Here is a 23,118-nt window from a genome sequence, read left to right on the forward strand (position 1 = left end):
GGTTAAAATTATCAGGATAGAGAAACGATGTTACATAGAAAGATGATTGGTTGTTTTGACTTCCTGGTATCTTCCAGAGGTCTGTTCCTTTTCTATTTTTCTTTCCTATTCTTGTTCTTTTCTCCCTTTCTTCTTCTCCTTTGTTTTTGTACATAATTTTGTTTTTACGAATAGTTCTTATCGTATCAATATTTTCTTATTCTTTGACATGAGATATTCATTTACTTGTTTCCAGTTGGTTTCCTTTATTTTCATTCCTTTATTTATTCTTAGTCATAAGAAAGGTAAGCCTATCCATATTTCTAATTTCTAAAATTTTTGTAATCCAGGTGTCTTCATCAGGTATATCTTGATTTTTCCATAACTTAGCATAACACAGTCTTGCGGCTGTGGTCAGTAAGAATAACAATCCCAAGATCTTTTTTAACCTGCATCTATAAGTATGTTTACTCATCTATGTTATCCTTTACCCACTCCGGTAAATATCTCATTTTCACAACTGATGTGATGAAAAATTAGAAATTAACATATAGATTGACACAAAATAAGAAGAAATGAGCACCACAAAGGCACACAAGCACAGAGGGCATGGTTCAAATTGCAATGAGGATTGTTCTAAGTGGAGAAAACCCCACAAGCACCCTGTTAAAGATCTCACACAGCAATGAATTGTAAAACAACTATCTGCACTGCTTTTGTCTCCCAATAAACAGGACATGCATAAAAAGCACAGTCTCAGGCACATAATGTGTAACATGGAGTGACTGCGACTGTGGAGCAAGGGGAGCAGGAGACTTGCTCTGTACAATTAGTGCCACTGACCTTCCAGGCTAGAAGGAAACTGGAAGGGAAAAGGGTTGAACTTCCCAAAGTGGGAGGGGGGGGGGGGTTGGCAGGCCTAATAAATGGTTTGTTATGAAGTATGCCAACAATGTGCCAACAATTAATGAGTACATGTCCATGAACATAGTACTATACCTCTATCCTTGCTCCAAAAAAAGCAAAACAGCTTGCCAAACTATGCAAATGAAATGGAGCACTCAACCTGTCAGAACTTCGCTGTATAGATTGTACAATGACCATGCAAAAGTAATATCTTGAGATTTCTAATTATTAGAGAACAGGGTAACATGCTAGGAGTTTGAGTGATTGATTTCAAATATATATATTTTAAAGTCCTTCTCCTCCCCCTCCTCCTCTGGAGTTTGACATATATAATTTCATATTTAAAAAAGGTTAAGTCCAGTCATGACCGACTCTGGGGGTTGGTGCTCATCTCCATTTCTAAGCCTAAGAGCCGGCGTTGTTCGTAGACACCTCCAAGGTCATGTGGCCGGCATGACTGCATGGAGCGCTGTTACCTTCCCACTGGAGTGGTACCTATTGATCTACTCACATTGGCATGTTTTCGAACTGCTAGGTTGGCAGGAGCTGGAGCTAACAGCAGCCTCTCCCGCCGCTCCTGGGGTTTGAACCTGGGACCTTTCGGTCTCCAGCTCAGTGCTTTAACGCACTTCGCCACCGGGGCTCTTAATTTCATATTTACCCCTTCAATAAGCTAATTCTCTCTGTGTGTGTTTAGCCAGCAAATTTATTCTAGAAATGAATGGTGTTTGGCTGGTTGGTGCAACCCGGCAAAAAACCCACCAGACATTTTGCCATGTTGGTGGGATTTTAAAATTACAAATAGCATTCTCTCTGAAGAGTGGTCCTGAATGTGAAGTTATGATCATATTTGGAAATATATTCTTGCCCAGAACATGCCCCTTTTTGAAAGTACAGTAGAGTCTCACTTATCCAACATGAACGGGCTGGCAGAACGTTGGATAAGCGAATATCTTGGATAATAAGGAGGGATTAAGGAAAAGCCTATTAAACATCAAATTAGGTTATGATTTTACAAATTAAGCACCAAAACATCATGTTATACAACAAATTTGACAGAAAAAGTAGTTCAAGGCACAGTAATGTTATGTTGTAATTACTGTATTTATGAATTTAGCACCAAAATATCACGATGTATTGAAAACATTGACTACAATAATCCAGAACGTTGGATAAGTGTGTTGGATTAGTGAGACTCTACTGTATTTAAAATCAGTTGTGCAAATGAAGCTTGCACCAGTTCTAAACACATCAGAATTTCAAACTCCTTACAGCAACTAGCATTTGGTTGAGGAGCAACACTAAGTAATTCCAGTTCTCCTGATAAGTGATCATTTTTATCTATCATTTATATTTCATGAATTTAGGATCAGAAAATGCTCATACTCCTACCACTGAAAAGTGGATTCTCCAATTCAGTGTTTCTTAAACTGTGCTCCTCCAGGTGTTTTGGACTTCAGCTTCCAGAAATCCCAGCTGTCTTACCAGCTGTTAGGAATTGGAGCAGCACAGTTTGAGAAACTCTGCTCTAATTGTATTAAGAGAATATATCACAATCTTGTGGCTTGTCAAAGAGTAAGACATCTATTCCCTAAATGCACCAGATCCCATCTAATCTTGGAATCTAAGCAGGGTTAGTCCTGGTTAGTATTTGGATGGGAGACTGCCAATGAATACCAGGTGCTGTGGGCTATATTTCAGATGAAGAAACTGGCAAAATCACCTCTGAGCATTCCTTGCCCAAGTTGACCAAAAGTCAACAGGAAACTTGAAAGTACTGTACATGTATATATGAACTGAAATTCACAGCAAAAAATATCACACCATAGCAATTTTATTACTCTACAGGATGACACCAGTCACTTGTTTTTGCTGGAATATACTGCATCATCTGCCTATCAGGAAATTACAGAAACAGACTAAACAGCAAAGGGTCCTGTGACACCTCAAAGACTAAGGCAGATTGAGCACCCCTTATCTCGAATTCGGAAATCTGGAATACCCCAAAATTGCATAAAAGTTTGAAAAAATATTGTATGAAATTATCTCCAGGATATGTATCCAAAGTGCAAGTGAAATATAAATTTAGTGTTTAGACGTGGGTCCCATCTCCAAGATATCTCATTAGATAAGGGTACTCAACCTGTACTTTCATGGCCATACTCCACCTCATGGATATGTGTAATGTTATCCAGAAATCCAGGCATAAACATAATACATCCAGTATTGTAAACAATGAGGTCAAAGTACTGATAATAATAACACCATGCCCAACTATTGGTGACAACATATGCATCCTGGATCTAAGTACACCAAAGAGCTCATGTTGTATGTAACTTGATCCATCATCTCGATTCAAACCTCTGATAATAGACCTGAACTTCCCAGCAAATGGGGTACCTGCTGTCTCTTTATCTAATCTCGTTTTCAAGTTCCTTTGCATCACAATAGCTAATTTGAGGCTGGGACATATCATTTTGAAAGGTTAAAATTCTCCCCACATATTTCTGAATTTATATCTATGTATAGTTCAAAAATATGTACAGTAGAGTCTCACTTATCCAAGCCTCGCTTATCCAAGCCTCTGGATTATCCAAGCCATTTTTGTAGTCAATGTTTTCAATAGATCATGATATTTTGGTGCTAAATTCATAAATACAGTAATTACAACATAACATTACTGTGCCTTGAACTACTTTTTCTGTCAAATCTGTTGTATAACATGATGTTTTGGTGCTTGATTTGTAAAATCATAACCTAATTTGATGTTTAATAGGTTTTTCCTTAATCCCTTCTTATTATCCAAGATATTTGCTTATCCAAGCTTCTGCCAGCCCGTTTAGCTTGGATAAGTGAGACTCTACTGTATTAATGTATATACTCGAGTATAAGCCTAGTTTTTCAGTCCATTTTTTAAGACTGAAAAAGCCCCGCTCGGGTTATATTCGGGTGAGGGTCCTGGTTGGCTTATATTTGGGTCAGCTAATACTTGAGAATATATGGTACATTTATTATTTTTCTTTATTATTATTGTTATTATTACATTTATTATTTTTTCTCTATTATTGTTGCTACTATTACAAATTTTTACTCTATTTTTATTATTATTATTAATACATTTATTATTTCACTCTGATCTTATTATTATTACTATTGCATTTATTATTTTACTCTATTTATTATTACTTGTATTATTTTCCTGTATTATTTATTTATTATTATTATTATTATTATTATTATTATTATTACATATATTATTTTACTCTATTACTATTAAAAGGATACATAAGCACATTTACATGGAAGAAAATGAGAATCATGATTTGATCAGAGTTGGACAGTCTTATCTTAAATTTGAGCTTCATGTAAATATTCAAAAACATTTAACCTACGGATGCCTCAATTAATGTAATTTTATTGGTATCTATTTTTATTTCTGAAATTTACCACCCTCGGCTTATACTGGAGTCAATGTTTTCCCAGTTTTTTGTGGTAAAATTAGGTGCCTCGGCTTATATTCGGGTCGGTGTATACTCGAGTATATATGGTAATTGTTCTGCTGCCTATCTGGGCCATCAGAGCCATGAATATTGCCATTTCTGATGTCTAATTTATGGAACTGGTCTGCCTGCCATAGGCAGAATGCAAAAGGACATTGTTGACAAAAAGTGGCAATATCCCATTGTAAAGTGAGCCCTAGAGTGATGCTATAGTGGAGTAACTGGCATGATTAGGTCTTGCAATGGGGTTATCAGAGTGAATATGAAGACAGAATTAGCATCTGGGTTTTTGCAGGGTCTGATCCCTGTCAAAAACAAGGGAAAACAAATTGAAAAAGAGCCAAGAGCAGAAAACCGAAGAAAATGGTCATATTTTGCCACATTGTGTTGGTTCCAGTGAAAGTTTGTTGGAGATAAGTGGCAAACCCATTATCTACCCCAAAAAAATGTATTTCCTGTGATCGTCAAGCATCCTGTTACATGCATCTTGGATGTTTAAAAATCCTTTCTTATGTACCCCTCATATGTTTTCTTTTCTTGTTAACAGAAAATTTCATAGTGAGAGGAGATACTGGCAGGATCACCATGACAGGCATTAAGGCATTTCTAGTTTATTTAATTTCTTTATCCACTTTCCAAAAACATCTGTTCCCTATAATATCACTTCACTGAAATCATGTAAATGAACTCCTTCAAGGCTGCGACTCTGATGGAAAGACATCACGATCAATTTTGCTAGGCCTATCAAAATCAATTGCCTTTTGTTTTGTTCCCTTCTGAAATATCAAAAAGCAAACATCACCGTGGTTATAATGAAGCAAAGCACTAGCTATGAAGATTGTTTGATCAGCTTCAGTCTATCCCATCATAGAGAAGTTTGACAGCTTTATTTATGGTGAATCAATGGATCCCTAATGAAGTACTTTGAGATACCCAAATCAAATAATGAGTTATGTAGCATAGATTATTCTAGCCGCTGTCACCAAGTAACTGAATAGTATATCTTTGCTTAAGTCCATTTCAAAATCTGGCATTCCTAAAAGAAAGTATTCTGGTTTCATTTGGAATTTTATTCCTAATATTTCTTGAATTTTTCCATGTATTTTTGTCAAAATTTTTTTGTAATTTTGCAAGTCTACCACATATGCTAAAAACTGGAAATTTATGCTAAGAATTGGAAATTGAAAGAAGCTCCCCAGATAGAGGATTGGATATTGAAAATATTAGACATTATGAATATGGATAAATTAACGCAATGCCTTAAAACTAATCAAGGCATACCAAAGAAATCAGCTGATTGGACTCTTTTGAAAGAATATTTAAAATAAGAGAAGAAGAAAAGTAGATTCCCAACCATAAAAAATAGCACCAGCAATTGGGAGGTTAGCCTTCCTTAAAGAAAAGAAATGTATATCTATATATAAAAAAGGGTAATGAAATTTCGGCCAAGGACAAAACAACAAAACTACATATCCCAGAAACACTAAACTTGGCAGCACAACCCCTCATCTATGCCTCTACGTTCATACAACAAAAACAAAATAAAAATAAAGTCCTAATTAGAGGGAGAGGAATAATTGTTTTTATTCAATTGCTGCCAGTTAGAATGCTAAGCTCCGCCCACGTGGTCTCCTAGCAGGGGACAGGCAGAGTTAGGCCTCACTTAGGCCTCTTCCACACTGCCTATAAAATACAGATTATCTGATCTTAACTGGATTATATGGCAGTGTAGACTCAAGGCCCTTCCACACAGCTATAGAACCCATTTATAATGGACTTAATGTCAGGGGAAAACCTTTACCCTTTACCTTAACTACCACCAATTCCTCAATACTTTATTTCCTATACCACCATACTTCGCCACAGCAACGCATGGCCGGGCACAGCTAGTTTCTCTATAAATATATGGACTTTTTTTTAAAACCTCGATAGAAGAGATAGAAAGTTGACAAACTCTTTTTGTTTCTCTCTCTCTCTCTCTCTCTCTCTCTTTTTTTTTTTTTTTTTTTTTTTGCTCACTATTTTCCTGCTACTTTCCTACTTTTCTTTACCATTTATGTTCTCCCACTTTTATTGTAATGAAAAATACCCGCGGGGGCACATATACACATTTACAATTGTATTTTTGTTTTTCGTCTCTCTTTTAATAAAAATGAATTAAAAAATAATGAGTTATGTAAATAATGACCGGACAACAGTATTCTTCAGATATTCTCTGCATGTACACTACATATGTATGCTCTATGGAGAAAGGAGTCACCTCTTTATGCACTCTGTTAAATATTTGCAAAATGGTATCACATACACATATTACATCTCTATAGAGGAAGTGTGGATGATGGTGTGTGCATTCACATGTAGGCAGCACCATGATCTTGTTGTGTCCCTTTGCTTTGTGGACATGAGCACAAAGGACATTATGCTATAGCATGTTATGCATAGAATCATGGAATCATAGAGTTGGAAGAGACCACATGGGCCATCTTGTCCAACCCTTTGCCATGCAAGAAAAGCACAATCAAAGTATCCCTGACAGATGACCATCCAGCCTCTGTTAAAAAAAAAAAGGAACTTCCACCACATAGTGGAGAACATGTGGCTGTCCAGATGTTGTACGTTAATCCATAGTCAACGAAACCAATAATGAGATATGATGGGAGATAGATTCAAACAACATCTAAATATGTAGAAATTACTTATCCCTTGCCTAGTGGTCATGAGGAGAAAAGTCCAATATTCTCAAATGTTGCCTCAACCACGGGGTCACTAGGTGGCCTAGGGGATAAAAGCCTTGTGACTTGAAGGTTGGGTTGCTGACCTGAAGGCTGCCAGGTTCGAATCCCACCCAGGGAGAGCGCGGATGAGCTCCCTCTATCAGCTCCAGCTCCATGCGGGGACATGAGAGAAACCTCTCACAAGGATGGTAAAAACATCAAAACATCCGGGCGTCCCCTGGGCAACGTCCTTGCAGACGGCCAATTATCTCACTCCAGAAGCAACTCCGGTTGCTCCTGACACGGAAAAAAAACTAGGTGACAAAAGGCAAGTAAATAGGATCTCAGTATTAGACTCGTATCTGCAGTACTGAGAAAATATGTGTTGCTTGCCTTGAACACATATTAAATGAAGTGTTTTTAATATATATGTGTGGGCAAAGAGGAAGCAAACTCTTAATTATTATTTCTTTGTTGTAACTTACCTGACTTCCTGCAAAATTAGTATGCTTTCAAAAATTTCCTATAAAGTATATTTAAACACCCCAGCACAATTAGGAGCATTATAGGACACAGTGTTCTTGATGGATAATATAATAAAAGCATGTGCTACGATTGTTCCTAGCAATGCGTCTCTAAGCAGCTGGGGGCTTCAAAGCGTTTTTAAAATCTGACACTGTTCCTGAGCAGCCTGTGTTTCAATGATATAGTCCTAATTTCTCCAAATAGTGAGTCATCGTTCAATCTTTGCTTGTTTGCAGTTTATTTTTTCTTTAAGGCTTTTTCTATTTCTTCTGCAAAACTTTTTATCCCCCAGATCTACTAATAATTTTGCGCATATCCAGTCTCCTCTTGGCTACATAAGGACATGTAAGTTTCATTTGTTGTGAATCTTGATATTTGTATACTATATAAGATATTATTGGAGTGTATTATACATGTCTATTTTTAGTATGGTTTGTATTATTTTGACTCAATTTACAAATAGAGCACTAGATAGTTCTTTTCTATTTATTTCTATAAGAAGAAATAAGACAGCAGAGCATCAAGATATACTACCTAAAACAAACAGAGGGAACTCCAGGATTACCTTAAGAAGGTCTACCTGAAGAAGGTCGCCGAAACTGGATGCATACCCGGGAGACCAGTCGTATCAACCAGATTTGATTGACCACATTACCTTCGGGATCCATATACTGTATAAACTTTGGAATCCACCAATATACTCCTTTAACCAGGGAGTTATCCTTCTTTGTTGCTATTGACATGGAACTTTGATTTACTTTGAATGATCGATTTTGAAGAAGAGTGTTACAAACCTTGAGAATATTATCAAGACTATAATAAGACTACTTTATGTGCCAATAATTATATTTGTTAAAATTGGACATTGAAATATGTACTTATCTGTACAGTTGGAATATATAAACTGACTAGCTGTGCCCGGCCACACGTTGCTGTGGTGAAGTATGGTGTTATGGGAAATAAAGTATTGAGGAATTGGTGGCAGTTAAGGTAAAAGGTAAAGGTTTTCTCCTGACATTAAGTCCAGTTGTGTCTGACTGTACACTGAAGTGGATTATATGGCAGTGTGGAGTCAAGATAATCCAGTTCAAAGCAGATAATATAAGATTATAAATGGATTATACAGCTGTGTGGAAGGGCCTTGAGTCTACACTGGCATATAATCCAGTTCAAATCTGATAATTTGTATTTTATAGGCAGTGTGGAAGAGGCCTAAGTGAGGCTTAACTCTGCCTGTCCCCTGGGCTGCGTGGGTTGCTAGGAGACCAAGTGGGCGGAGCTTAGCCTTTTAACTGGCAGCAATTGGATAAAAACAATTATTCCTCTCCCTCTAATTAGGATTTTATTTTTATTTTATTTTTGTTGTATGAACGTAGAGGCATGGATGAGGGGTTGTGCTGCCAAGTTTAGTGTTTCTGGGATGTGTAGTTTTGTTGTTTTGTCCTAGGCCAAAATTTCATTACCCTTTTATATATATAGATACTACAACCATAATATATAAGTGATTTTATTTATTTATTTATTTATTTATTTATTTATTGGACTTATATACCGCTACTCCCAATTTGGCTCGGAGGAGTTTACAAAATAGATAAAACAATACAGTTTGCTTTAGATAACAATAAGACCGGACATAGCCCCAAGTTTTCACCCTTCGAATACTTGAGAAAGTATAGAACTATAACTTACTTTATAGTATATTATATAGCATGTTTTTCCTTCCCCCCCCCCCCCCCCCGTTTTGCTACATAAGGATCCATGTTCAAATATAGTGAATGGTTGTTAATATATATCCCATGTATGATTCCCCGGCAGCCCAGCAGTAACAACTTTAAAACAGAGGGCTTAATTTGATCTGAGTAAAGGCTGAAGTGTCAGAAGTCATTTATTCAATTTCACGTGAGGCAAACCATGGGCCAAAACCCTCTTTCCTTTCCATCCTACATCTATGTCAACTGAAACATAGATCCTTTTCAAAGTGCAAAGGAGATATGTAGAGGAGAGAGTTAGAATGATGCCCGCTATCCCCATTCCTGGCATCTGTGCTTTCAGACTGTACACACTTGTTCTTCTATCAAAGAACTGAGATCCCTGCCCAAGGTAAAAGGTAAAGGTTTCCCCTGACAGTTAAGTCCAGTCTTGTCTGACTCTGGGAGTTGGTGCTCATCTCCATTTCTAGGCTGAAGAGCCGGCGTTGTCTGTAGACACCTCCAAGGTCATGTGGCCGGCATGACTGCATGGAGCACCTTTACCTTCCCGCTGGAGCGGTACCTATTGATCTACTCACATTGGCATGTTTTTGAATTGCTAGGTTGGCAGGAGCTGGGGCTAACAGCGGGCACTCATTCTGCACCTGGGATTTGAACCTGGCACCTTTTGGTCTGCAAGTTCAGCAGCTCAGTGCTTTAACCCACTTCGCCACCGGGGCCCAAGATAGTTTACCATATATGGTATCTCTGTTCAGACAGGAATGCGGGCAAGATCCTCTAAGTTCTTCCTCCGTTTAGTGCACTCATTGATTCAGTGTGAATGTGTGTTTTTATCTGAATATATATGGGACCAAATCCAAAGCATGTGCAAGGGAGCTAGAGGGGAAAGGATCTAACCACTTCCCCACAGCAGTCCTGCCAGCCCTTTGGAAATGTTCTAAGGAAAGTTGACCAACTGAATGGGATGAAATGAGGTGCAGAAATAGGAAACTGCCTCTGAAAAGTGGGCAAAACCCCTTCACATGAAATGGTGCCTTGCCATCCCTGGAAAGCTGATACTGAATGCATCTCGCTCCCCCTCTTTCTCTCCCCTCTTTTCAATAGCCATTTATTTCTTTGTCTGGAGCATCCCTCCTCTCCACTACTGCCGGAGCACTAGCACAAATACAATCAGAGCAGAGAAAGATCTACAAAATTATGGTTACAGCAGAGAGTTCATAATAAACAAGGAAATTATGTTATCTATTCTTATGCATTAGAAAATACACATTCTCTGCAAATTCTGTTCTTCTGGAGAGCGCATAAATCTCCTAGTTGGGTTTTGTTTTTTATTTTTCCATTGAAACAAATCTGTCTATGCATGATTACTTTCAAATGCCTCTGAGGGATGAAAAAATTTAATGGTGCTGTACATTCTGACTTTTCTCTAATTCCGCCTAGAATTTAGTGGGCACAAACTCTCCGCATTATTTAACAAAGAGCTCAAGTGCTGAATGAAATGTCTATCCAGATCAAAGAAACTCATGTTAGCCAAATAGAGAGTAAAGAAACCTCCAGCGAATAACCTGGAACTGACCTGGTGCCCTATGATATGATGTGGGCCAGTGAGTGGCAAACAGGCCATGCTGAAGGAAATAAAGGGACAAAGGAGAGCAGGGTCCCTTTTAGATTACTGCGTGCATTAGGCAATGTTTATTTCCATTTACCCCAAAAAACATTGTAAAAACTGAGGTTGCTATTTTCAACTGCACAGAATTCTGCCACTTATGCTGGAAGCTAGCTTTTTCAATAAAAGGTATCTAAAGGCTGCTTGTAAATTCTATTCTAGAGTTTATTTTAATTCCAAGTTCGACATTGTGAGTTATCATTTTGAATGATCAATCAAATGAAATCTGTTACAGTTTGATAAGGAGCAATGCTTTTCTAGCAAAAAGTGAGAGCTTCCAGCTGAAAGAACTTGTTCAACAAGACACTTGAGGAATATCATCAAAAATGACACTGTGTTGTCGAAGGCTTTCATGGCCGGGATCACAGGGTTGTTGTATGTTTTCCGGGCTGTATGGCCATGTTCCAGAAGTATTCTCTCCTGACGTTTCGCCCACATCTATGGCAGGCATCCTCGCAACCTCTGAGGATGCCTGCCATAGATGTGGGCGAAACGTCAGAAGAGAATACTTCTGGAACATGGCCATACAGCCCGGAAAACATACAACAACCCAAAAATGACACTGTTTCTCAGTATGAACTTTTTTTTTTTAATCCTGACTATTTTTTCCTAATAATGCTATTGAAAGACACAATCGTTTCTAAAATGTATTCAGATACTTCCTGTTATTTTATTGATTGCTTCTCACATGCTCCAAAATACAGATTTAAGAAGTATATTAGCTACTTGATTCAAAGATCATTTTTATGACAGAAGGAAAAAAACAGCATGTTGTTGACAAAACATTCTTAGGTTTCTTTTTATTTCTTCAAGGTAACAAGGCTCTGATACAATAGATCTAGGAGGTATTTGCATCAGGGAATTCTAGGAAATTAAGATCCTGTCTCGGAAGAGATACTAAAAGGACTGGTTGACATACCTGTTCACAGGGTTAAGGTCATCATTATGCCCGAGGCATGAAAGATAATCCTTTCTATGCCAGATATGTTTGCCCACTATTCAACAGAAATGCTTTATGCTGAATGACATTGCTATTCTGCCTTTGCTGAGAAGCAAGGACCAGCAACAGAATAAAGTGCATGACAAGGAGTAGACAGAAGTGAGGGATTGATCTCCTGATTTTTTGAGATCTGAGTAATAAACAGTATGCCAAACACATCATAAGACACTGTTGTAGAATGATAGGAGACATAACACCAAGAGCAATCCTTTGAGAGGCCAAAAAGTCCGGTTTATTATTTTCAGCTGAGTCTCTGGAAGTGGAATCTCTTCCAAAAGCAAACCAGAGCCCCAATCAAGGCATTGACATTGCCTTTTATACCTTTTCAGACAAAGAACATGCTTCTACATACATCTCGTCATTAGTACGTCACTTTACATGCTTACATACATGGACATAAATGTGCATGATCAGCATTTTCCTATCTAAGCCCTCTAAAAGCCTGTAGCAAATTACAGATCCCAGGAGAGATCCATCAAGAGGCCACTCTTGACCTGTCAAGCTGTACTAGGAACCAATTCACACTGGAATATATAGATAACAGCCTCCCCCCATTTCACTGCTTCTAATGTGCATGCAATATATGTCTAAAAATCTATATTTTCCAGTTCCTCATCAACACCTTCCTGTCATTAACAGGATATGGTGTCACTTTTAAATGGCATTGTCTTGCACAGAAACACTGGCCCCATCACCACTAGTACCCCACCATTTCCTGGTTAATAGAGAAGGTTATCAGGGAAACAATTCCCAAGGGCACCTATTGGAAGCTTCCTTCCTGTATGGTTTGCCACAATGCATGGTACATAAACACATGCTTATAAAGTGCCATTCTCTGCTGCCAGTTACGGTCTGTGTACAAATAAGCTATCTTAACACCAAGTAAGGCTTTTGGTCCATCCAACCCACGAGTTTTTTCTCTGATTGATTGTCCTAGAATTCAGCAAGAGAATTCTTCTCTTCTGAAGATCCATTATATGGAAGCAGCAGGAGTTGTGTGAAGTCAGTCTTGGGTGAATCTGAATCTTTTCAAAGTACAAAGTTAAGAAGTGGCAAGCAACTGTTCTTTCTGTTGCTTTCTTGTAACTGATCAGAGTGCCTACAAGATACATTTCTAGCACAATCTGTTCCAGGATTCCTGCAAGAAGAACTTGGCCAGATAAGGAGCAAGGCCACATCCCCATGATCTCAGTTCACACACTCCAGATTATGAGATGACATAACCTACCAAGAATCACCAAAAGCTGACATACTGAGTCCTCTAAAATATTTCATGTGGTTAAAAATGTTGAAGTCTCATATGTAATTCTAACTACCAAATTACATATGCTGTTAATTGTACACAGAGAATTTGCATAATTTTTTGTGACAGGAACAGCAGCGACAAGAAATGACTAGACTTGGAGGTAGAGAAGGGAGGGAGACAGGAATAATAGAATAATAGAGTTGAAAGAAACCACATGGGCCATCTAGTCCAACCCCCTGCCATGCAGGAAAAGCACAATCAAAGTAACCCTGATAGATGGCCATCCAGCCTCTGTTTAAAAGCCTCCAAGGAAGGAGCTTTCACCACACTCTGAGGCAGAGAGTTCCATTGTTGAACAGCTCTTACAGTCAGGAAGTTCTTCTTAATGTTCATATGGAATCTCCTTTCCTGTAATTTGAACCCATTGCTCCAAGTCCTAGTTTGCAGGGCAGCAGAAAACAAACCTGTTCCCTCTTCCCTATAACACCCTTTAACATACTTATACATGATTATCATGTCTCCTCACAACCTTCTTTTCTACAGGCTACACATACCCAGCTCTTTAAGACGCTCCTCATAGGGATTCATGGCCTCCAGACATTTGATCATTTAGCTGCCCTCCTCTGAACACCTTTCAGCTTGTCAATATTTCATTTAAACCTTGGTGCCCAGATTTGGACACAATATTCAAGGAGATGTCCAACCAAAGCAGAATAGAGAGGCACCATGGCTTCCCTTGATCTAATAAACACTATACTCCTTTTGATGAAGCCCAAAATCTCATTGGCTTTTTTAGCTGCTGCATCACACTGTTGGCTCATGTCCAACTTGTTGTCCACGAAGACTCATCTTTCTCACATGAAATATTGTCGAGCCAGGCATCACTCATTCTGTATCTGTGCATTTCATTTTTTTTCTGCCTAAGTGTAGTATTTTGACCACCTGATTGATTCTTCCTTTTTCAACCACAACCCATATAAAACAGCCCATCTGAAGATGCTATTTGCATTTCAAGAGAATCCACCAGACTTATGTATGGCCACTATTTACACGACTAAATAAAAATACTAATTGTACTAAGAAAACAAACATTCTACCTTCTTTAGTCTGTTTTCATTATCTTATAAAATATCAGTTATTAGACAAAATAATTCTACAGCTGAAAATTACTAACGTTCCCCAAATTTTTACCTGTATTACATGATGTCTTGTACCAGCTACACTGAATTATCAGTGTTATAGACAAATAAAACTATTAACTATTTATATTTTCTAGAGAAAGAATGAATGTAAAGCACATTCACTGAAAAATTCATATTCTCCAAGGATGTGGGTTCACTTTCTTTTCTGTGTTTGACATGTAACATTCGACATGTGACCTGAAATTAGCTGTTTACTATCTTGTAGTTGGAACGCATTTCTTGAAATCTTAAAAACTGTTTTTAACAAAAGTCATAACAAACCATAGTAGTCCAATTATAAAGCTCACCTCAGGTGCCATCCAAAACGGAGTTCCCACTGAAGTGTTTCTCCTCAGCCTGGTGCTGGTGAGTTGTGCAGAAACACCTGTAATAATAAATATATTAAAAACATTGACCTAATAGCATTCTTATATTCCTTTTGGTAAAGTCCCTAAGAAATATTCCATGTTAGTAGTTGTGCCTGGCCTATGGTATTTTGTTGCCGAAGGTGAAGGTGAAGATAGTGCCCTGTGTGAGAACCTTGTCAGTGGATCTTAGTCCAGCACTTGGGAAGGGACAATAATAACACCATGTCTACAAAGAGTAAGACACTTAGTTTTCATCAGCTTCCTGATCACTGCAACCCCTGAGTCGCCTTTCAATGGGACATTCTCCTAACTAAGATGATATAAGTCTGTGGTCTTTATAAGCATTATTTCAAATAATTCTGGGCTGGGCTGTGGCGCAGCTGGCTAGTAACCAGCTGCAATAAATCACTACTGACCAAGAGGTCATGAGTTCGAAGCTCGGGTTGGGTTAAGCCCCTGACCATTAAATAGCCCAGCTTGCTGTTGACCTATGCAGCCCCGAAAGACAGTTGCATCTGTCAAGTAGGGAAATTTAGGTACGCTTTATGCGGGAGGCTAATTTAACTAATTTACAACATCATAAAAACTGCCAGCAAAACACGAGGAAAGGAATGAGGAAGTACAGCCACTAGTGGACAGTGAAGCAACAGCTCCCCCTGTGGCCGGAATCGTGAAGCTGGAAAAAAATGTTAAATGCCTCTGTGTCTGTCTATATATGTTGTTTGTCTGTTGGCATTGAATGTTTGCCATATATGTGTTCATTGTAATCTGCCCTGAGTCCCCTTCGGGGTGAGAAGGGCGGAATATAAATACTGTAAATAAATAAAATAATAAATTCAAGAGTTCTATGTGAGCTACAAAAGTGAAATATAACCACAGTAAATATTCTTGGAATGCAAGCTTTGTAAGTTTTTTTTTATTTTGTTTAGTTAGTGTTTTGCAGTTGAATGCCATTAACAGTGCACTCTTAGTATCCATTAGAGTTTGATTCAGGACTCCATAGATACCAAAATCCATGGATGCTCAAGTCCTACTATCTACAACACCATGGTAAAATGGTGTCCTTTATACAAAATGGCAAAATCAGAGTTTTTGGAATATTTTAAAATATATTCAAGCCATGGATGGTGGAATTCATGAATGCATAATCCAGGGACCCGGAGAGCTGACTGTATATTCCAGGCTAGGCCTTTGTATCTCCAAGTGAATTTTGTCCTCCTTGCAAACACACACAGCAATCTGATATGTCCCATTCCCTCATTCTTATCAGATTAACTGAGAGCTTTCAGACAGGCCCAATTTCCCAGGATCTGATCCCAGGTTTTCTGTTTATCCCAGATTATCTGGCAGTGTGGACTCATATAATCCAGTTTAAAGCAGAAAACCTGGGATTAGATCCTGGAATATAGGGCTTGTTTGGAAAGGCCTTGAGGCCCCTTCTACACTGTCCTTATATCCCAGAATGTGATCTCAGGTTATCTGGTTAGATCTGGATTATATGAGTCTTCGCTGCCAGATAATCTGGGCTAAGAAGATAATCTGGGATCAGATCCTGGGATATAGGGCAGTGTAGAAGGAACCTGAATCAGGAATATTGTCGATACTGTGAACTGGACGCTGCATTTTGCTTCTGTTTGAACATGTTAACAGATTTCATTGTATCAAATTTATGACAAACTTGTGCTATATAAGATTTTGCAAGTGGTACAGTAGAGTCTCACTTATCCAACATAGACGGGCTGGCAGAACATTGGATAAGCGAATACGTTGGATAACAAGGAGAGATTAAGGAGAAGTCCATTAAACATCAAATTAGCTTATGATTTTACAAATTAAGCACCAAAACATGTTATACAACAAATTTGACAGAAAAAGTAGTTCAATACGCAGTAATGCTATGTAGTAATTATTGTATTTACGAATTTAGCACCAAAATATCACGATGTATTGAAAACATTGATTACAAAAATGCGTTGGATAATCCAGAACGTTGGATAAGCGAATGTTGGATAAGTGAGATTCTACTGTATATGAAAAGACAGAAATGTCAGCCACACACAAAAACAAAACATTGGCCCTCCATATTTTGGGACTTTTATCCATCTCTTGTCAACATGCAACATAGCTAATTGCTCACTCAAACAGTCTCCTGTCTTTCCTTGGTTTTGGATTTTATGTTCCACCGGGAAAGCACAACATAGTAGTTATGCATGAAATATTGGCAAATCCTACTCAACCAATATTGTTCTCTAATGTCCTCCCACTGACATGCTCTTTTCTTTTGGCGGTGATAGGCTTTTGCCTGCAGCTCTCAGTCTAGTGCTAATTATTGTCCTGGGAAGATAGTGTCAGATAAAAAGTGATTTCCAGCCCCTTCCATTTGACTCCAAAGAGGTTGTGAAAAGAAGCTGTTGCTTTAGGCTAGGTGTTCGTACAATTGCTACTTCAAACTGAATGTTTCAGCTAGTCATCAGTAAAGACGTTCCCTCTCTCGTAGGTCATAAAGAGGCATCTGCTCTCACATTCATTGGACAAATAATCACCGAGCTTCCCCATTACAACTACCATATATTTTCTTTTTAAAAAATACATAAAATAAAGCTAGTCTTGAAAGTACCAGGAAATTAGCAGTAATGCACCGTTAAATTTGTTTTTATATAAAGCAATTTATTATATTTTGAGGAGTGAGTTGCTCACTTGGAGGATTATTCTGAATAAGCCACGCTGATTGAAAGTGCGTATTTTATGGATTATGATGATACTGTTCACTTTACTATTTTGTTCTGCCAACCCTCCTGGATCAATCCTCTGCAGGTATTAGTCACTGAATCCAGCAAAGATGATTCAGACGTAACTCTAAATAGGATTGCTACTTTCTTTGTGTCATATCCTTAGTCCAAATTCTGTGGTATGTTTCTTTAAATTATTATGACTTGATCTTATTATGAATCCAGAAATGATGCCTATCCAAAGCACACTGTTGCCATCTCCCTTTTATCCTTTTATGGTGGCTTCTCATTTCAGTCACATTCATATCTAACAGCTGTAATTGCAAATTAAATGGATCTGTTAGCTTTTGGACCCAGAGGACCACTTTGCCTTCTGCTGGGAGGGAATAAATGTGCTGGAGGCAAGTCACAGCCATTTGAGAAAGAAGGATGCGTTCTTTTCATATGTGAAAGATAATATTTAAAATCTAGATTAGAGAGGCAGCCAACCCAACTTTCACTGCAATGAAAAAAGCATTTGCAAGATTATTTCTGTGAACAGGTGCTCTGATGCTATGGGTGCATGCATGGGAGAGCAGAAAAGCATATATGAAGGATTTTTGGGCCTGTAATTTTACTGTTCAAACTAACTAGTTATGTTTACATCCTAAGGCTCCACAATGGTTAAATATTGGTTTAGCTACAATGTCTTGAAAGAAACTGTAGTTTCCCATCCTTTTATGAAAAATAATTAAAATATGTAATTACTTTTTTAGTTGCTTTTGAAAATGACTGCTACAAGATGCTTTTGTGTGTGTGTGTGTGTGTGTGTGTGTCAGAAGCCACTTGAGAAATTGCAAGCCGCTTCTGGTGTCAGAGAATTGGCTGTCTGCAAGGACGTTGCCTAGGGAACGCCCAGATGTTTTGATGTTTTTACCATCCTTGTGGGAGGCTTGTCTCATGTCCCCACATAGAGCTGGAGCTGATAGAGGGAGCTCATCTGCGCTCTCCCCAGTTTGGATTCGAGACGGCATCCTTCAGGTCAGCAACTCAACCTTCAAGTCATAATTCCTGCCAGCACAGGGGTTTAACTCACTGCGTCACCGGGGGCTCCGACAACTGCTAGCCTATTGGTACAAAATACCTCCTGTCTGGCTGTTTTGTACCTCTCCTTGAGCCATGACAAGAGGCGGATACAAATGAAATGTATTGTGATGATGCTGTCTGCCTTGTCATCACTTCACAAAACGCAAAAACATACAACAGGTGACAAGATAGATGGCAATTCACAAAAAAAGGTAGCCCAGCATTCAGGGGGAACATTAAACATTGTATCTTGTTTAGCCTTCATATATCAAAAGGTCTTTGCTCCTTCATGCTACCCTGTTTCCCCGAAAATAAGACAGCCCCAGAAAATAAGACCTAGTAGAAGTTTTGCTGAATTACTAAATATAAGGCCTCCCCTGAAAGTAAGACCTAGCAAAGTTTTTGTTTGGAAGCATGCCTGCCAAACAGAACACCAGAGCATGCAGGATCGGTAAATGTACGTACCAGAAAGTGTTGTACATGGAAATAATGGTAGTAACAAGAAATTCTTGATAAGATTCACAATTTGTTTGGTTATGCTGGTTTGTGATGACAACTACTGTACAGTATATAATAAATGTACATTTTTTTTGTTCAACGATAAATGTGAATTCTTCTTCATGGAAAAATAAGACATCACCTGAAAATAAGACCTAGCGCATCTTTGGGAACAAAAATTAAGATAAGACACTGTCTTATTTTCAGGGAAACACAGTAGCAAAATAGGTACCAAGGGCTTAACAGTACTGACTTTACTACAGGAAGGGAGGGAAGGAAGGAGGGAAAGTAAGTTATTATTACCGAAGTCAACAAGCTTCACTCCTCCTTCTGTTGTCAGGAGAATGTTGTTCCCTTTGACATCACGATGGATGATTCGGTTGTTGTGCAAATGCTGTAGACCCTGAGTGTCAACAAGCAGACGAAAAGGGAGAGATAAGGACACCATGTTGTGTTCAAAATTGAGACATAATTCTCGTAATGTTAGAAAGGCTAATCAAAATAACCTGCAACTACACTATAGAAACATTTGCCCACTGCATTGCATCCTCAAAACTGTCAGAGTATTTGCAGCGCAGCAGTAGTTGGATGGAAGCAGTGCAACGCAGAACGAAGAGACACTCAGAGACGCTGGTAAAGCTATTTACAAAGTTTTACTGTATGCAGCAATAATCAACACAAACAGACTTGCAGACGACAGACGAACACAGGACTGCTCTGTTCTCCAACAGAACTTGACTCGAACTCTAGGCAGACAGAACTCAACTGAACTGAACTGAACTCATGCAATCGTTATGCACAAACACTTGTGTCTGGATACTCCTTAGTTCTATCCACACATCAAGGTCTTCATAGCTTCTTGGCAATTAACTCTTTCCACATTATGGTACATTCTGGATGATGCAATCAGTTGCAATATAAGCATGGCACAAATTGCATTTAAACACTATCAATACACAAATCCCACATTAACAAAAACTGCATACATTACACACATTTCTTATTATACTTTAATAGCCTGCATTTTACTGTCAGCAACACCATCACTTATAAATGGAAATACGTATCCAGTGAGTGAATTGCACCCTCTGTTGCCATCAGAAGCTTGAGGAACATCCTTACCAGGAGAGCACCATATAAGATGTATGAGATGATAGCTTCATCCAAGCGCTGGCCACACTTCAGCAGGCCTTTGACGAGATCTGTGACAGATCCTCCATTACACAGCTGTGAAAGGGGCGGGAGAGGGAAGCACAAAGAACTCTGTAACTCGAGAGTTTACAAACCTCTGCAAGGATATACCAGGAGAAGCACATTAAATACAATTTCATTTTACACTACTTGTGTCCACAGTACTCACTTCCAAACAGGAATAATCTAGGCCCTTGTGAATATCAGAGGTAACCCATGCAAAGAAGAATGCCACATAGGTACAAGTAGCACACAGCATTTCTTTGCAAAGAACAAATTGAATTCCTACCACTTTGGGGCATTCTAGGAGAATGATATGACTAAAATAATGTATATGTTCATCACATGTTTTGTTTGTGTACTGTTAAGTGAAGTGTGTTAAAGCACTGAGCTGCTGAACTTGCAGACCGAAAGGTCCCAGGTTCAAATCCCGGGAGCGGTGTGAGTGGCCTCTGTTAGCTCCAGCTTCTGCCAACCAAGCAGTTTGAAAACATGCCAATGTGAGTAGATCAATAGGTACCGCTCTGGCGGGAAGGTAACGGCGCTGCATGCAGTCATGCCGGCCACATGACCTTGGAGGTGTCTACGGACAACGCCGGCTCTTTGGCTTAGAAATGGAGATGAGCACCAACCCCCAGAGACAGACATGACTGGACTTAACGTCAGGGGAAACCTTTACCTTTACCTTTAGGAAATATAAAACAGACTGCAGACCTAGCTTTCTGTATCAGACTTAATGGCCTATTCTGTCAACAACTGAGAAGAAACAGTCTGATCTAGAAAAGCACGGCTTCCTGCAAACATTTCCCCACTAATAATGTTCCAAAAGTTAGAACAAAAGAGAAAAACAAATAAAATCAAAACCTTCCTGAAGAGAGGCCCAATTTGTGAAACTCAACTCAGGCAGGGTAAAATCCTTTTTTGAATCCCACCGCTGCCTCCAATTGAGGAGATGTGCGCGCGTGTGAGAGGGAGGGATGGAGGATGTGTGAATGTATGACAGGGAGGATTTAGTGGATAAGGAAGGATAACAGAACTGATGGGTTTAAATGAGTAAAGATGGTAACTTATATAGAAAAGTACGGTAACTTATATAGATAGGTAGGGTAACTGCCACCAACGTGAGGTAATGGTCTTCCTTCAGGCTTACAGAGAGGCAAGGAGACTGATCTTTATGAACAATAAAACTCAAGTTTATTTTGGTACATAAGCGTGTGGTTTCAATCAGTAAACGTTCCGGATCTTAAGTTACAATGTAGTCTTGCTTGAATGGATATATCTTAAATAACTTCTTTTCGAACAGTAAATAAAACACCCGGTCAACTTATATCACCAGCCTTTCCCTGAGTGAACAATAAGCTGCCGTCCTTAGCTGATTCCCACAGCTCCTAATCTTTTCAAAACCTAACAGCAACAGATCCTCTCAAAACCCTATCAGCAACTGAACTTTTTAAAAAGGGAATATGCTCCAACTGTCAACTTAGCCACGCCCCTTTCTTCTCCCAAGGGAAGCTGTGTTACCATGGCAACCTACCAAACACTGCTTCTAGCTGGTTTCCATGTTAGGCTTTTCCTTGCTAATATATAACTCCCTTTTTCCTTTAACAAACAAATAAAATCATATCAATAATCTCTGTTTAACTCATAACCTCTTTACACTTCCTAAATAAGTTTTTACTCACAGCCTTGGTGCATCATGCTTGCATCTCTAGCAGCTACTGTGCCATTTGCCCTTTTCTCTGGTCTTTTATTTTATTTACAAGCAGACCATCTGGGATATAACATCCCATAGTTTCAGAATGAACAGTACTGCTTTCTAAAGCTCCTCTGACAGGATGTTCACTACCAGATTCACAACAATGCAATTAAAACAAGGCATCAGCATCCCTCCCTCTAACAGTACACTTGGGTCATGCTGATTGCTCACAGAATTGGAAGCAAAATAGCAACACTCAGAACTGAGAGGGAGGTATCAACATGCTCAGAAAATGACAACATTTACAAAAGGGCATAACTTCCTGTTCTGCCTACTTCCCTCTGTCCTGAGCTCGAAGTAGCTACAAGTTCAGACCATCGTAAGACTGTTTGAGACCCTAAACCAGGGGTCCCCAAACTAAGGCCCGGGGGCCACATGCAGCCCATCAAAGCCATTTATCCCGCCCCAAGCAGCGCGTGCCTTTCCCACCTCCTTCCTCGCCTGGTGCGCTCCTTCCAAAGCTTTGCTTGTTTATAATGGTATTTTAATTATCATTAAATTAATAATTATTAATAGGTGCTTTGTTAGTGCTTTTTGTGCACAAAGGCAGAAGGGGTTTGGACTAAATGGCCCAAGGGATCTCTTCCAAACCTTTTTACTATTACAGTAGAGTCTCACTTATCCAACATAAACGGGCCGGCAGAATGTTGGATAAGCAAATATGTTGGATAATAAGGAGAGATTAAGGAGAAGCCTATTAAACATCAAATTAGGTTATGATTTTACAAATTAAGCACCAAAACATCATGTTATACAACAAATTTGACAGAAAAAGTAGTTCAATACACTGTAATGCTATGTAATAATTACTGTATTTACTAATTTAGCACCAAAATATCACGATGTATTGAAAACATTGACTACAAAAATGCATTGGATAATCCAGAACGTTGGATAAGCGAGTGTTGGATAAGTGAGACTCTACTGTATTATTATTGTCAGAAGGACACAGTATAACACAGCAAATGAGATATATATGCTGGATTTCGTATCACAAAATCACAAGTTGAATAATTCCCAAGCATTTAGGACTGTGCGATATATTATTATTATTATTATTATTATTATTATTATTATTATTATTA

The 23,118-nt window shown here is 38.6% G+C and overlaps 1 protein-coding gene across 1 annotated transcript in view; it reads right to left on the reverse strand.

Moving 5' to 3' along the window:
* The window catches only part of myo3b (myosin IIIB), a 316,686-nt gene that overhangs the window by 284,093 nt on the left and 9,475 nt on the right, over positions 1–23,118 (reverse strand). Inside the window, exons 3-5 of the mRNA XM_008119035.3 lie at positions 20,209–20,313; positions 19,390–19,489; positions 14,735–14,811 (exon numbers count right to left, since the gene is read on the reverse strand). Coding sequence (XP_008117242.1) covers positions 14,735–14,811; positions 19,390–19,489; positions 20,209–20,313 — 282 coding nt within the window. The remainder of the gene's footprint in view (positions 1–14,734; positions 14,812–19,389; positions 19,490–20,208; positions 20,314–23,118) is intronic.

This window comes from Anolis carolinensis, chromosome 1 (genome assembly GCF_035594765.1).
Source record: "Anolis carolinensis isolate JA03-04 chromosome 1, rAnoCar3.1.pri, whole genome shotgun sequence".
Classification (NCBI taxonomy): domain Eukaryota; kingdom Metazoa; phylum Chordata; class Lepidosauria; order Squamata; family Dactyloidae; genus Anolis; species Anolis carolinensis.